The 16,187-nt window shown below is 39.0% G+C and overlaps 1 protein-coding gene across 7 annotated transcripts in view; it reads right to left on the reverse strand.

Annotated features, from left to right (window-relative positions):
• Positions 1 to 16,187, reverse strand: part of SATB1 (SATB homeobox 1) — a 99,106-nt gene that overhangs the window by 54,830 nt on the left and 28,089 nt on the right. For all 7 annotated transcript variants that reach the window (XM_037061369.1, XM_037061368.1, XM_037061365.1 and 4 more), the window contains 2 exons: positions 16,004 to 16,130; positions 15,121 to 15,244 (listed from right to left, as the gene is read on the reverse strand). In XM_037061369.1, the coding sequence (XP_036917264.1) occupies positions 15,121 to 15,244; positions 16,004 to 16,130 (251 nt within the window). The remainder of the gene's footprint in view (positions 1 to 15,120; positions 15,245 to 16,003; positions 16,131 to 16,187) is intronic.

Below are 16,187 nucleotides of genomic sequence, written 5' to 3' on the forward strand. Positions count from 1 at the left end.
ATGCTGAAGACATGCTGCACAGGGGTGGTGTGACCCCGGTCAAATGGACGATCACATTTCCCCATACTAAATGAGAGTAGCACTCAACCCATGAGATTGTTCTGAGACTCCATTCATTCCGGCATTTTTTTTTTCATTCACTCACCATGTATTTATTGAACTCCTATCATGGGCCAAGCAATGGGCAAATGACTAACAAAAAGCAATGACTTGAAGAGACATACTACCTGCCCTTAGACAGACAACAAGTAAAAGAATGAATCAACGCAACTAGCACAGTGCCTGGAACGTAGCGAGTACGGACTTACGTGATGTTAACTACTATGAAAACCCTCTGCCACTGTCTCTTCGTTGGGGTTTCATTGTGTGATTGATCACATCTGAGACCAGTCAAAAGACTATGCTGTAAACAACAGGTATCAGGTAAAACTGCAAATGACACACTTTAAGTCAAATACATTTTCTTGTGAGGAATAAAGACTGTTAACTAAATTAAGTTACAAGTCATGGGAAAACACCAAGGAAAAGAGTACTTCCATTTGTTGCAATATTCAAATTGGGTGGTATCTTCTAAAGTTGGCCTGCATTTCGTAGCTGACATCAGGAAGGCACATACCACTTCCCTGACTGGGAAGAGGGACCAGTGCCCTCTCCCATTTCGAGCTAACAGCTGTTCACCCCTGCGGATGTAAGTCAGGTATCTCTGCTTCTGCCTGTTCTGACTTTCCCAATATCCCACACTTTAGTACCACGATAGTACTTGTCCTGCTGAAGGCTCTCTATGAGAGCCTTGGTTCTTATGTCCAAATAGCGTGCATTCATCACAGGGCTGGGGACTTATTAGTTGATCACTAAAAGGGCACTGAAATAAGCCCTACTGCAGACTACCAGAAAACCCTCCTCCCTCCCTCTCTCTCTCTCTGTCTCTCTCTCTCTCTCTCTCTCTGTCTCTCTCTCTGTTTTTGTTCTTAAAGGGCAGAGGTAATGGCAGCTTAATTGTTAGATGATTTTTTTTAAATCATCACTTCTGGCTGTCACAATAAAGCTCATAGTTTAAAGAACCTTTGTTCATTAATTTGCAAGAGATCTCTCCACAGGTTTTTCAAAATGCATCCACGCAGATGTCTGGGAAGTACTTGGTAGTTATGTCATTCCGGTTCTCTCTCCATGTCTATTTATACAAGCTCTCTAAAGCGCCTTGAGAAAGACACAACTGTTATATCGCAAGTTTTCCTGTTTAGTGGCCAGTCTGTGTAAAACATCAATGCTCAGGGAAGAAAGGAACTGGGCTGACCACACTCAGTCCGTTTCAATCCCAAGTTCACATGCTACATACAACCCCGACCAGTTGAACAGGCCACAGCTTTCCGTGCTGGGAAACGGAATTTGAAAGTCGGCAGAAATTGGCCGTGGATCTCATAACCCCAGTGTGACACATAACCCCAGTGTGACACGACCCTCTCGTCCTAGGAGCCAGGTTGTAAGCTTTTCTAAGATCCATAAAGCACATGTCTACGCCCTATGAGGAGCTTCGGTGCTTTCTGGGAGTCTGCTGAAGTTCCGATCTGAAAGCATGCCATCCTCGCAGAAACCGCGGCACTCTAGAATGATGCCATCTGCCACAGGCTGAGCTTCCTTTTCAGCCAAATACATTATTTATAACCTTTCTAATTGTGAAAAGGTAAGGGTGGAATTTTTCTAAAGCCTGACTTAGGCATAGTTAGAACACTGTGAACCTTTGCTCTAAAATACTGCGGGTCTCTGAATTTGAAAAACCGAAACAAAACCCACAAGGAATCCATGGAGGTTACATAATTTCCCCCCAAAATGTTATATTCTCTCAAACCCCTGTTAGAATGGGATGTACACTGTAGGTATATATTTGTAACACATTCAGAAGCTAAAGGAACATGGTTTTATTTTTCTGCTTGGTCATCTTAGTAGCCAACAAAGAGGCTTTGCCTTCTGAAAAAGAGGTTCATCACTTGGGGGAAAGCAGTGATCTGATTACCCTTAAAATTGCTTTGTTGTGCCTTTAACAACAACAAAAAACCCACCCCAAAACAATGCTAATCAGGTTATTCAATCATTTAAACCAAAACTGTTCATGCTTTTCTGCCAAATCAACCAACCACAGCAAAATCTGTTATCTCTGATTGCTCAGCTTCCAGTCAAAAAACAGTTAACCCCCACTATACCAAAAGTTTTCCAAAATACCCTCCAAGCTCTGCATGCTCACGGAGAAAAAAGAGAGAGCTATGTCATCTTTAAGGGTAATTGGAGTGCGGTACCATATTTGCATATTACAATATACTCTAATAAACTAAACAGCCTCTACCGGAAGCCGGCAGCTCCCTAGCATCGCATGTGATCTTCATACTGGCTTTTTGTGCACTATTTTTTTAAAAAACAGGACTGTGATATCATGATCAAAACTTACGCAAGACCTGCCGATGGTTTAACTGAGGTGGGAGAAGGTAGTGAGGGGATCTACAAGACAGGGTTTCGCCCCACGTTTAAGGCTTTCAGGCTCCATCAGCAGAGAGGGCAAAGGCGACAGCATCTTATTTACACAATTATCTAAATACGATTAAACAGCTGATGGACAAATATTAAACTGGAAAATGTATAGTCATTTCAGCTTAATGTAATCCTCTTTCTGTAAACACCCAAGATGATTTTTTTTTCCAGCCAGAACAGTCCTGACATCTCATAAGCCTAAGGGTGAATAGCAAGAGATTGTTTTTGATAGTTATAAATATTCAAAAGACATGCAGACCATCTGCTTTCATAATACAGGTAAAGCAAGACTGAAATGGTGACTGCTGTATAAAAATGATTCTTTTAACAAAGTCTTCCTCTCCTCGAAAACTATAAAGACAGATGTCAAAAACTGTTTACACAGAGCAATCAGGAGCGTGCAAAATGTAATATTCCTTTTACACACAGTGCTTGCTAAAGAGATTTTTTTTTCTTTTTCTTCCCATCTGTGTGTTGCAACACATTTCTACAAGTTAAAAACATTTTTTTCAAACAGAGATCTCATGAATACCCAAAAACATGCTATCTGGTTTCTGAATGCTAATTAATTTCAACTAAGGAATCTGAATATCTTTTTTTGTAGGGAGGAATGTATGTTTTGAATTGGAATACTCTAGAGAGGCAGCAGGAAAAATAATCTTGCACAGGTTTAATTCTATAAGGTGATTTTCATGGTTTTAACTTGTCTGATGTATATACATACAGACATACACACATATACATGTGTGTATATAGGCATATATGCATGCATGTTATATCCACGCTTTAAATGAAAGGACATCGCTGCTGTCTTCAGCATAAAGTGTAAAATAATTGTTTTCTGAGATAAATGTCTGCGCGTGCAAACAGACACACACAGAGACCTTTAACTTCTAAGTCGATGCAGAGTGATGCGCAACGCTCGGAACTGGAACACGGATCTCGACAGTTCCCTTCTTAGGCACTGTATTAATGGCATGGAGGCATTAAGCACCTTTTTATAATTTTCAATAAAATGAGCATTTACTGAACAATCTGTCAAGCGGCTGGCTCTCTATTCTTTCACGTTTTTATTTTTTGAGAAGTGCAACTTCATATACTCTGATGTCCCTCCATTTCACCTGCATCCTGTCTGCCCGAGCCGTGCATTTCCACAGCAGGTTTTTCTGTATGGATGTGGAAAATGCAAAGGTCAAACTTTAATTTCAGATCAAATAGAATCAATTCCACATTTAAATACAATTTTAACAGGGATTTTCAGGAAGTGGGGTTTTCTTTTAATCCCAAAGGGTAGTAAACACTACAAACAAGCTCTAAAAGGCATCATATGAGATGGTGACATGGAACAAATTTATGGAAAATTAACAGGTAGTCCCATCTGGTACTTGGGGGTAGGAGGAAAGGGAAACGGGCTTCAATTTATGAGAAGCAAATGGCAAGATTTCTAAGTGTAATATTCTGTTTGTGCATGTCAGCTTATGTTCCCCAAATCTTTCCCTCTGGGTCCTCTATTGCTTTCTAAGCTATTCTCTCTGGAGATACAATTGGGGCATATTCAGAATCTCAATTTGTTGAGAAGATACTAATCATTTCTAAATTTTACTTAAACTCCAATTGTCATACTTATGGCTCTTGCCTTCTTAATCAGTCCCAGTACCTGAAAGTGGCATTCCCACACACAGTAACCCTACAAGGGTTACTAAAATGCACTAAAAATAGAAACTCAACACAAAGCTCTAAAGGAATACAAAAGGAAGCACAAAGAAAACACATCCAACTGTTTAATTTTCTTAGCACATCTCCTAAAGATGAAAGGCAATCATTTCAAACACAGAAATGTAATAACTTAAATATCCAATTCATAATTTTTGAAGAAAATGTTGGTTCAAGTTCATATGGCTTTTTCACATAAAGTAATTTTACTAAGACCCAGGTAATATCTTTTCTCCAGATCCTCCGTTCAGTTCTTTTGTATAAGTACCTATCCAGATCTTTCTTATTATATTGGAACTATCTTATTCACACTGACTGAATGTTAGTAAAGACCTTAAATTAGAAAATATTTGCTAAAAGGTGTACTATTACTAAGGGCACATAATATTTCAAAATAATTGCACACAGAGCCTTATATTTGTTCACCTGCAATATGAAGGGAATTGAACTAGAAATTCTCCAAGATCCCTTCTAGCAGCTTTAAGATTCTATGAAGTCTATGTGTCTTCCCAAACAGAGGTCCTATAAGGTCTCCTTTAGCGACTAAAGATTCCATTGTAATACACGTCATCCCTTCTCAGGCGCTCAACTGTGCAAACACATCCAACCTATGGTTTATCTTTACTCGGTTAAAGTCCCTTGGTATCTTGCTTATAATATGGTTATTAAAAACATACTCATCACTAAGTTAAATATTATGCTGCTTCAAAAAGGATTTTCACAAGTTTTCTATCAGATAAATCTAAATCCAATGAAGTTGATTTTATAACAAAAATTGTTCCCAACCACATGATTGCGGTTCGATTCCCAGTCAGGGCACATGCCTGGATTGCGGGCCAGTTCCCAGTGGGGGACTCACGAGAGGCAACCATACATTGATATTTCTCTCCTTCTCTCCCTTTCTCCTTCCCTTCCCCTCTAAAGATAAATGAATACAATCTAAAATAAATAAATAAATAAATAATGAATCGTTCCCTAAAATTCTGAATCTGTATTAACTTGCATATTTGGAGAATGCTTTCTTTTACTGATAGCCCTTGGGTGGTTAAATCTCCCTCTTCTTTGGAGATCAAATTTTCTAGTATCTGTGCTTAGAAACAACAGAAAAGTGATCAAATTTGTGTTAAGTTCCAGGGATCCTAATAGAGCATATTGAAAAGCTTTAAGCCAGAGTTTTTTTAAAAAACAATTAAAGTAGTTTGAAAAATCCATTTTTCCAAAAGAAACACTAGAACTACTCTCTGTAACTCTTTACAGATTTTACATGTCTTCTTTATATGAACACTTTGATTTTAAACCGTACTGCCTAAAAATTGGGGAGAAGAGACAGTCTGGCTTTTAGCTTTTGATTGGGCCAACAGAACTCTGAGAATCTCACGAAAACCAGGGAAGCTCTCTCCACATTTGTGTCCAAAAGTGACGTAACTTTCAGGTCTTCGCAAACCCAGGAAAGCCCATCCCAGAGCTGTGGCCCTGATTCAGATCTGATCCAAGATTTTACAGGAGGCTAAGGGCTAAGTCATGTCCTGGACCTTCTGTGTTTTATTTGTAGCTATTCTTCGCAAAACTTCCCATGTCCACTAGATAAATATGAATCAATGTCACCTCTGGATTAGGTGACACACAGAAAAAAATCAGATTAATCTGACTCATCCCTCTCAAAATCATGAAAATGCTTCCGTTTAGGAAAATGCCATATGCTGGCAATCGCCTCTTTAGGAGTTGTGGTGAAATGGTAAGAATGTGTTGCACTGGTTGGACACCATGAATTAATGAGACCCGTCCGTCACTGGAGGCGTGTGCTCTAGGCTGCGCTGACACTCCTGCAGGGGGTGGACGAATCAAGTCCCCCAGGCCCACTGCGGAATGCTGCACAGTTATCTACACTTGCAGCTTTCTCTAAAGGCAGGTGATTCTGGACCTTTATATAGCCCACTTATACACATCGTATGTTTACAGCCTAACACAGAGTCTCCAAGGCCAAACATGGACTTCAGAGCATCCACAGAGGAATGGCCTTCGGGAGCTCACGTGGCGTGGGACTGGCAGTGGGCACTGCTGGGCCGGGCACTGCTGGGCTGGGCACTGCTGGGCTGGGCACTGCTGGGCTGGCCGCTGCAGCAACTTCATCTACAAGCCATCTGACTGTCGCTGAAAATTTCCCTCTTTATTTTTAAATAGGAGAAAAGGACAAACGGAACTAAAAATATTAGTAAAGAGAGTTTACTAACTAAAAGGCATTTGAGATTCAGTAAGAGAAAATGTGGATCTCAAATGTAATAAAATTGAGACAAAATGAAAAGAGCCACACTGAAATGTGTGTTCAATTATGAAAAATTTAAAATGTGTATAGAAGTATGTTGCTAAAGACTGTGCTCAACTGTGATGCATAATAAAGTCTTTAAGATTTTATTTATTTATCTTTAGAGGGGAAGGGGAGGAGAGAAGGAGAGAAATATCAATGTATGGTTGCCTCTCATGCATCCCCTGCTGGGAACTGGCCTGCACCCCAGGCATGTGCCCTGACTGGGAATCGAACCGCGATCATGTGGTTCGCAGGCCCGCACTCAACACACTGAGCTACACCAGCCAGGGCTAAGAAAGTCTTTTTATAGCTTTTTAAAAATCTCTGGGTCCCTAGTACCCTCAAGACTATTGTTCTGCTTACAAACATAGAAGTTTTATACACATATTTAAGAATATTACAATTTAAGTCAAAATATGAAACAGCTTGGAACATGGGTAGGTTTTCTTAGAAAAAATTCAGAATAAATTTGCTATCAGTTATAGGTAAATGAAAAATTCAAAATTAAGTTTAATAGGAAAAACATTGTCACATAGGATACTATAGATAAGATTATCTATAAAATACTACTAACAGAACTGCTGACAAGAATTATGGGTTCACGAAATTAACGTGGTGAAAATCCCATGAGGATATTTCAGTTTTACACACATATTCCTGAGGTCCTACTGTGTGTCAGCACTTATCACTGTGGTGGTGAATGAAACTTCATGCCGTTACCACAGGCAATCACAGCGTGCACAGGGGGCCTGGTGAGTCCACAGATAGTTTCAGAACAATGCAGGAAGTAAGTACTCTGATGGGTGCATGAACGGAGAACAGGACCTTGAGTATGGGGAGTGGGGTGAGGGAAGTTTTGGGAAAGAACACTGGGAAAAACTCACATGCAGACAACAGTCCCATGAGGCATCTTTACCTTCTTTGACATTGTCCAGTGTAAGGTATCATATTTGCTTACCTTGCCAATGTGCTTATTTAAAGCCTAACACTAGAGTCTTCTCCCTGCTTCCATTTTAAAAAACATCCGAACATATTCATGATCCTAAGGATGATGCTAAAAGGGTCAGTGTGCATAAGTTACAACAAGGTCCTCTAATTTTTTTAAATGGGAAGTTCTTCATTGTTTCCATTCAAAGTTTCTATGAAGCAGCAAAGTTTCTTAGATCACGCAGCAACCCATGAATGTGATTTCAAGCTCTCCATCTCAGATCTTAGAAAAATAACTGAAGTTAACGATATGCTTTAGTTTCAAGTACTTTTCTAAATGTTGTACAAATATTAATTCATGTAATTCTAAAAATTCGAAAATTGGTATTCTTGTACTCCTACTTTACAGATGAGAAAACTGAGGCACGACAGTCACTGGCCCAAGCTCACAGAGCGGGCAACGACAGCTCACATTCCGACCCTCACGAGACGAGTGCTGCTAGCTCACTAATCAAAGTGACGGCAAAGAGCAGTGGCACACAAGAACTCAAATACGAAGTGACAGAATGAAGTTGCTGAAAAGAGGCATCACTTCAAGAAACGGTTGCATTCAGAAATAAAAAGTAAACAAAATCAAGTTCTGTCCCTATGTTCACATAACCCAGTTTTCATACCCTTTAGGAAACACTACTTCTGAAGTGCAAGCAGTTAATCCCTGTTTCGGTGAGCTCCGTATTTTTCAATCGCCTGGGAATAAATGCTGAGTTGACAGTAAAATGGGAGGAGTCTAGGGCAGTCAGTGGGACCCAGTGAAGAAGTGCCCCGTCTTGCTATCTGGATAAGAATGTAATCGCAGATAATGCTGACAATCAAAGCTTTACTCTTTAACTTCTAATGTATCATCTGGCTTGCATCTTTAACCCCTCTGACTAAACTAAATTAGATTAGCATTTTCAAGGACCAATGTTATACTCTGAGTATTTTTTTAAAGTCAAGAGGATAACTAAAGGTGAAGTTTTGGAGTAAGAATGAGAGAATGAAGAAAATCAGCTACCTTCTCGACAATGAGGGATTCTGCCACCTCATGAATTGTCCACGATGAAGTTCCAGCACCCATCATAATACTGCATATTAGAACACAATACAATCTTACATTTCTGTTGTGCCCTTCATGCAAGCATCCCAGGGTGCTTTACAATCATTAGGAGTTAAAATTAAAACTGAAGCACATACGATTCCTAATAGGATCATTTTAAAAATGCTAAACAGAACAAATAACTTTTAAGCCTAGATTTAAAAGTCCCAACAGCCAGCGCGTTCCTTACTTCGATTGGCCACGAGCTGCACGGCCCAGCTGAGGCCCTCCCCTGTTACGGTGAAGGCTCTCTCATGTCTTTTATGCTCAGAGCCTGTTATGATCAAGCAGTTTCCAGCAAAAAGAGGGAAAAAATGGGTGTATCTGTTTGTCTGAATTATTCTGAACTTAGGGGTTGTTTGTTTGTTTATGAGTCTGCATGGGCCCCAAGTCTGACATGAAATACAGCAGGTTTAAAAAGCAAGTCCAGATAGAGCCCAACTTGAAATTTGTCATAATTGAGAAAAAAGAACCTCAAAAAAGCACTCTAAAGCTAGCTCTGTTTTAGCAGGAAAACCAGAGTAATTAGCATGTACTGGTTAACTTTTTTAAAAAATACAATTAGAAAATAGCAGTTAATAAACAGGCTTTCAACCCAGGCCAGGTCTGCTCCTAAGCCTTGGGGCTATTTATTATTCTACAAATCAGAAAAAGATAGGGGAAATGCTCTCGTGATACGGTAATTTTTCTCGCATTAGTGATTTTGAGGTCAAAAGAAACCGGTTCAAGATCTAAAACAAAGCATAGGTAAAAATCTATTATGTAAAAATGAAGTACTTACACATTGTTAAGCTTCCCTAAATTGGCATGGCTTGAACTCTTTTATGCTGCACTATTGTGAAAATACAGTGGCCATAAAATATTTGAGATCAATCCACTTGAAGTTAGATGCTTTATTAAGTTCAGCTTTCTTTGATTAATATTTCTGAAAGGTTACAGAGAACTAACATCAAGCTACAGTAAAATCTTTATGTATCTAAACCAGCTAAAAATGAGATTCAAAAAGGAAAATTTGCAATTCAGAGGACACTTCTATGGTAGAATCTATGTATTACAATATTAACACCCAGCAGACAGCTCACTGTTTGAAATGAGGAACTAGAATGAAGTAATAACTGGTTTAAAAAAGGAGGCAGAAAAAAATTATTTGGTCTAAGTTTAGCAATTCACACAATTACCCATGTAAGACTGGTTTACCATTTCCGCTATGGACCTTGCCATTAATACAATTGCTGAAAGTGGTAATAAAACCCAATTACTATCAAGTGCTTCAGTGCCTGGCAAAGCAGGTATTCATAAGCTGAGATTCCCATGGTCAGTAGGGTAAGGACTGGCTGGGAAAGGTCTTGTAATTTTAAAAAAGGAAATAATACAGATATTCCCCAAAATACATGGTAATTAACAAGATTTGTAATATACCAGGAAGGGGCAAGGGCAAATCCTACAAGCACACCTCACACAGGAAAACTTCAAGTGTTAAGTGGAGCTCGTCCATCAGGTCAGGGCAGCGGATGGCCAAAGGTCTGTACTTTCAAATACACCCCAGAACTGCCCACTGTTTTCAGTGAAATGCCTAACATTGTCCTGGGGTTCAAAACCCCCAGGGCTCTTAGCTCAATTATACCTGGCTCATCTAGACAGACGTGAGGATGGGGGGGAATGCCTGAGCTGGTATGTTCAAACCTTCTGGAACCTTCCAAATACTAGATTATTCCAGAAGTCAGTTTCTGTGGCCTAAATCACCCTATCACGCTTGAAATTAGAGGCACAAGGTGATGGTAGTTTCAAAGCCAGTTAATGTACACACATCAAAAATCAAAGATACAAAAATGCATGTTAAAGAAAATTTTCAATAGTGAGAATAAACATAACTGGAAAACTGTAAATAGTTATCAGTACTTCCAAGAAGTCAAAGTATTCTATAAAACACATCAAATTAATTTGAGAAAAGCTTTTCAAAAAAGTACTTTCCAGGTGACCAAGGATACCTGGTTAGGCCCCCAGGCTGCAGGTAGGAATTCTTATACTAGCAATGCAGCCCTGGGCGCTCCATGAAACAGTCTATGCCTCAGGCTCCTCAACTGAAAATGGGAATACAAAACAGAGGGGTACAAGTGCTCCTGGTACTGCAAAAGCGCCAAGTTAAAGTTAAGTATTTTTACCTCAACTATTAAGATGTATCATCCTTATTACCACGTTAGAAATAGAGGTCTCCTGTCACATGGAAGACTGTTAATATGTATTTTGAATGTATAAATATGTAAATATGTGCATAAATGTAATGGGTTAGACTTGCACGTGAAATACACAAATGAACACAGGCATTGCATTTGCCTCTGAGAGAATGGGATTACCCATGTTTGCTCAAACGTTTTTAAAATGTCATTTCAGTCCAAAAATTATGAAAAAAATTACATGAAGTGCAGTTAAAAACATATATAATGGATAGGGCTTTCTAAATTGTTGCTCCAGTGTTATTTCTAATGCAGACTGAACATCGACTGAACACAGAAGTTTATTAAATGCCTATGGAAACGACTGTCAGATTTCAGAGACTCAGCATATTTAAACGCTAAGCTTGAAGAGGGCAAGACAGTTTTCTGTTTTGCCAATACCTAATAAAACATCTAATATATATTAGATCCCACAATGCTGGCAGAAAAAGAAGAACCAAAAAATCATTTTTCTCAATATTACTTCTAAATAGAACGTTCCAATGTAAGTTCATTTTATATAGCTTTTGCTACTTGAAAACAAAAAATGACAATTCACACTTACTTTATGTAGGACTTGGGCTTGGAGTTACTTTTCCCCAGGTGAGAAATAAAAAACAATGAAACAGAAAATGACCCAATGCCTTCAACATGTGAAAGCTGTGATGTGTGAGTGTGCACATATGTGTGTACGGTGGGGATGGGTGGGGAAAACACAGACTGGATTTCAGTGTCTCAGGAAAACCTGACCTAAACATGTCCAAAAGGAAGGCACTGGGCTGGCAGAAGTAATAACTGACTTGTACAAGATGAATCTGTCCTTGTATTGAATGTATATACGTTTATCCAGCATTTAAGTTAAATTTCTAAAACTTCAGGGAAAACTAAATTGAAAAGGAAATGTTTTTTTGTAAGTCAAATGTTTATTTCTTTAATCCCCAATTTACCTCCCAGATCCATACTCAGAGTTCTCATGACACAGGCTTTCTTGTCCTCAAGGCAGAGACTTCATTCTCCCTACTACCTGCCACTCAGATACAACATCCCACTTTCCACCGAAGAAAGCAAGGGTATCGAAACAACGCCCAACCTCAGATCTGTAACAAGCGAGGCGTTTCTTATGTCTTAGAACGTTTTACAAAAATAAACAAACATGTGGTGCCAAAACTTAATAAATGGATGTCAATCTCCCTGGGCAGATTTATGATAGGAAAGCAGTACCAGAAATAAAGAAAGCTACGAGTTATAAATCATACCACGTGCACATTTATGGAACTTCCACAGCTGGAGAAAACTTTGCAAATGTTACCAAAGAAAACATTACTACACCAAAACATAAGGATTCATTTTAAAATCAGCACTCACTTTAAAATCTGTCATTGGGAAAGGGATTTGGGGGTCAGTCGCTAACCAGGATTTTTACTTTAATCTCTAGGGGCACTGGCTCCTTCACGTGTCCAAGGAGGAGTCTGGGAAAGTAACATGTAGTTCTACGATTCCAAGTCCAAACTGGGCATCCGCTTAGTAAGTGTGGGACAATCATCCCAAGAGCACTGGAGGCAGGCTTGTCAGACACCACAAGGCAAATTCCTGCTAGCTCCCCATCCTCATTCCTTCCGGGCCTCTACTCTGGAAAGGGAATCTACTGTCCACAGGGCAGACGTTCTGCTAAACATAATACTGGGGATCCTGCAGCCGTAAGTCACTACTACGGTACTTTATCATATTAAACAAAACTCTTAATGTACAGCAAAATGTGAACACTGAATTGTATGCCGAGAATTCTTAAATGAATGAATCAAAACTCCACAGGGGCTGTTAAAAAGGTTTTAGGATTTCTTAGTTAGGTCACATTTCTGAGACAATATTGATTGTCATTTTTTACCAGACATTTTTTTTTTTTTACCACAGCATCTTCATCACCAAATCTTAGCTACAGGAAAAAGAAAAGAGTAGTTTTGCTAAGCTCAGCATACATTTTGTGTTCAGGTCTTAGAGAGCCTGCACTTCTCATCTTTAACTAGTAACTTACGACAGAAAATAAATTAAAAATGGAAAATAGTTCATTATTAAAGCATTCTGAATCAAGTAGCAATTGAGTAGCAGATCATAAAATTTATTCTTGAGAAAGAATAGAAGATGATGTAGCAGAATATAAGTCTCTCATTTAGAGAACAGGTTATACTTTTGTTAGTATTAAATATTAAATTAATTTCCAACATTTGCTGCCACCACTAAATGATGCATAATTTTTTTCAAAAGACTTTTTTACGGAAATAAGGACCCATAATTATGAGTGACACTGAAGTTCCAGGCTAGTGTCAGCACTGAATGGTTACAGCGAAGTCTCCAGACAAACGCGGACGCAGCAGGTTCTTCTAAAGGCTTCTCTACAGAAATTCACCAACGAATGACTCCAAAACCAATTCCCGAATTTCATTTTGTCATCCGGTTTAACGTTATAATTGCTTGTATTCAATTCATTTCCCATGATAACATTAAGTAAATTCACAATTATATTTATAAGCTACAGTAAGAAGGTGGAGGTGACTGGCTGAATGCTGATGTTATTTAACAATTAGTTCTCACTGCCTATATCGATAAATACTTGTACTACCATCCTCCTCTCCAGCTCACAAGTAAATGCATTTAATCTTTGCCTGAATTTCCTTCAAAAATCAATCGGACACTTAGTAACACGAAGATACATGAGATTCCTATCGTGGGTGTTTCTACATGCTTTAACTCTGAATAAAACAAAGTTTATTTCTAGGACATTTCAAATTTTCAAATGCTAGTAACGAAGTGACATATTCTCTGGAATTTTCTGCAAAATCCAAAGTCCCAGAGGTAAGAGTCACCTGCTTCATTATATCATCCTATTGATTTAACTGTGTTTGTAATTAATTTAAATGACTTTATTTAGATGGGTATACATTCACATGTATACCTTCCTTCCTCTTTCCCCTCCAAGGGGCAGAGAGGAAGGAAAGGAGGAGAGGAGCTAAAATGACAAAAAGAGTTTCCTTTGAATTTCAAGATACTGACACTTCATAATACAGAGAATTATTTTACCTGTGGCTATAGCTCACCTTAAAAGAACATAGAAAGCCACCATTAACTACAAACTCAATTCATTTGCTTCATTCCTATAACTGCTAACAAATAGCAAAGGAAAGCTGATGAACCTGAAATGTGTGGAGTTTCCATGAAACAGTAGCACAAACGCCCACAACCTTCCTTCCATTTCTACCAGCTGCACCCAGTACCTTCCTGAGCACCAGAAACACATTTAAGACGAGGCAATTGCATAAATGTTTACATCAGAGTCACTCAGCTCAAGTTCAAATGACTGACAAACTAACACTCAGAATTACATTTTAAACTTGCATTAAAAGAAAAACTTAAAAATCTAGTTAGATCAGCACTTCGATTATACTGTATCACAGATGACCTTACATTGCACTTGGGCACTGAGGGACGGCTTCAGTGCACATTTATGTAGTGACCACACGGGCAGCCCAGCACAAGCAGGTTCATTGCATCCTTGTTTTGTTTTTTTTTGAAATTAGCTAAACACTATCAGAAATGATGTTCAGTTTTACATTTAGAACACGGGCAGTCTCTATCGGCAGTTTTACTAGCTCTCCATCAAAATTCATTCTAAAAATCAAGCACAGTAGTAATAAATCTTTGTCTCATTTCAAAAATCTCTGATGGTATGACAGACATCTCAGAGGGGAAAAAATAATAAGCCACTGCCCCTAAACTGGTGAGAAAATCCAAACAGAAACTACTCAACCTTGAGTTGCAGGAAAGAGATTTCTATTCTTTTATACTTATTTTTACTAAATGTTCTTTGTCATTTTTTTATAACGTGCTTGAACATTGAACTCCTACTTTATTCAGGCAGCGCGATGCAGCTTCCCATGTTAGCACGTACAATGCCCGTCCACTGAAAGCTCCTGGAAATGTATACTGCCTTCACTCTTCCTTAAATATGGGCACTCGGAAGGATGTAGTTCCTGTGCTCAGGACACTCAGAAAAGGAATCAACAGACAAGCCAGCAGTCTTCTGCTGAGCTGCTTTTCCTTCTCTCTTTTTTCCCAGGGGAGAAAAAAATGTAAAGGCTCTGTTCAAAATGAATCAGGCGTATTTTTAGAAGTCGCCAGTGGTCAAGCCACTTGGTATTTTTGGCAGATTCTCGCTTCAGATACCAGTTGCTTTTAGACTATGGAGCCCCATCGAATCTCAAGTCAGGGCTGCCCACGATGCCTTATTGCTTATTACATGCTATGCTAAGTACCTGTGAAAGGGGGCACTCCTTGGCCAATGAACTCTGATTCATATCTTTCAGTAAGTCCTTCAGAGCATTCCTCACTGTGGTGTGCGACCATTGTTCAGGAGGCAAGTCTTCGAGTTTGGGGCAACTATTTGAGACACAGATTAGAAAGAGGATTATTACAAGATTGCATCCCGCTGCAAAACATTCCTTTAAGACAGACAGATTTCATTTTGCGCATCAAACAGATGCATCTGGAGATTGCTCTCGGTCTCCTGATTGTTCCGATTAGTTAATTACTTTATACAACACATCTGCTGTATCGATGCATGAATTATACATCAGCTGCCTGTGGTGGCTATTTTTTCATGTTACTTCTACCTTCCTGCTCTGATGCGCTTGGGAAGACAATTTAAGGTGTACTGCTTTCTCACGAGCCATCGGGAAAAGCATTAAGGCATTAACCATTTTCTTTTTGTGACTCTGTTCACACGAAGGAAAATGGTAAATAAAATACATAAATAAATAGGATCACAGCAATACTGAATTAGGCATTCTTTCACAAAATGTACACAGATGGCACTGCTCATGATATGCAAAAATATTTTTCTCTTAAGTAAACTTTATGTAAAATGCCTTCTTGTAATGCATCATTTAATTGACTAAATACAGAAAGTTTTATCTTTTGATAACCTGCACAAATCTACAGATTTTTTTTGGGGGGTGGGGGCCTTTAAATTCTACACTTAAGTGAGGAATATAAAGACGAAGGAGTAAGGAAACCAATCAGTTTTAATTAACCCTCTGAAACACAGAGGAAATAAAAATGGAAGGTTGGCTAGAAATGCTCTATTTCGAAAGATGGGGTAAGTAGAACGCCTTCCGCTTGCCCGCTGCCCTGACTCACCTGTGTAGCTGAATTTTCAGTGTGACCACATGATACACATCTTGCAGCATATCTGCTACCGTAGCATCGGGGGCATCCGTCACGTAGGACAGTGGAACTGGATTCCACTTTCCAACCTGGATTAGCCCTAGTCCAGATAAAGAGAATATGTCACTAAATAGTTTACCCTTCAGATAATTAATCT

The sequence above is a fragment of the Sturnira hondurensis genome, unplaced genomic scaffold (assembly GCF_014824575.4).
Source record: "Sturnira hondurensis isolate 20B ecotype Veracruz unplaced genomic scaffold, ASM1482457v3 Scaffold0013299, whole genome shotgun sequence".
NCBI lineage: Eukaryota > Metazoa > Chordata > Mammalia > Chiroptera > Phyllostomidae > Sturnira > Sturnira hondurensis.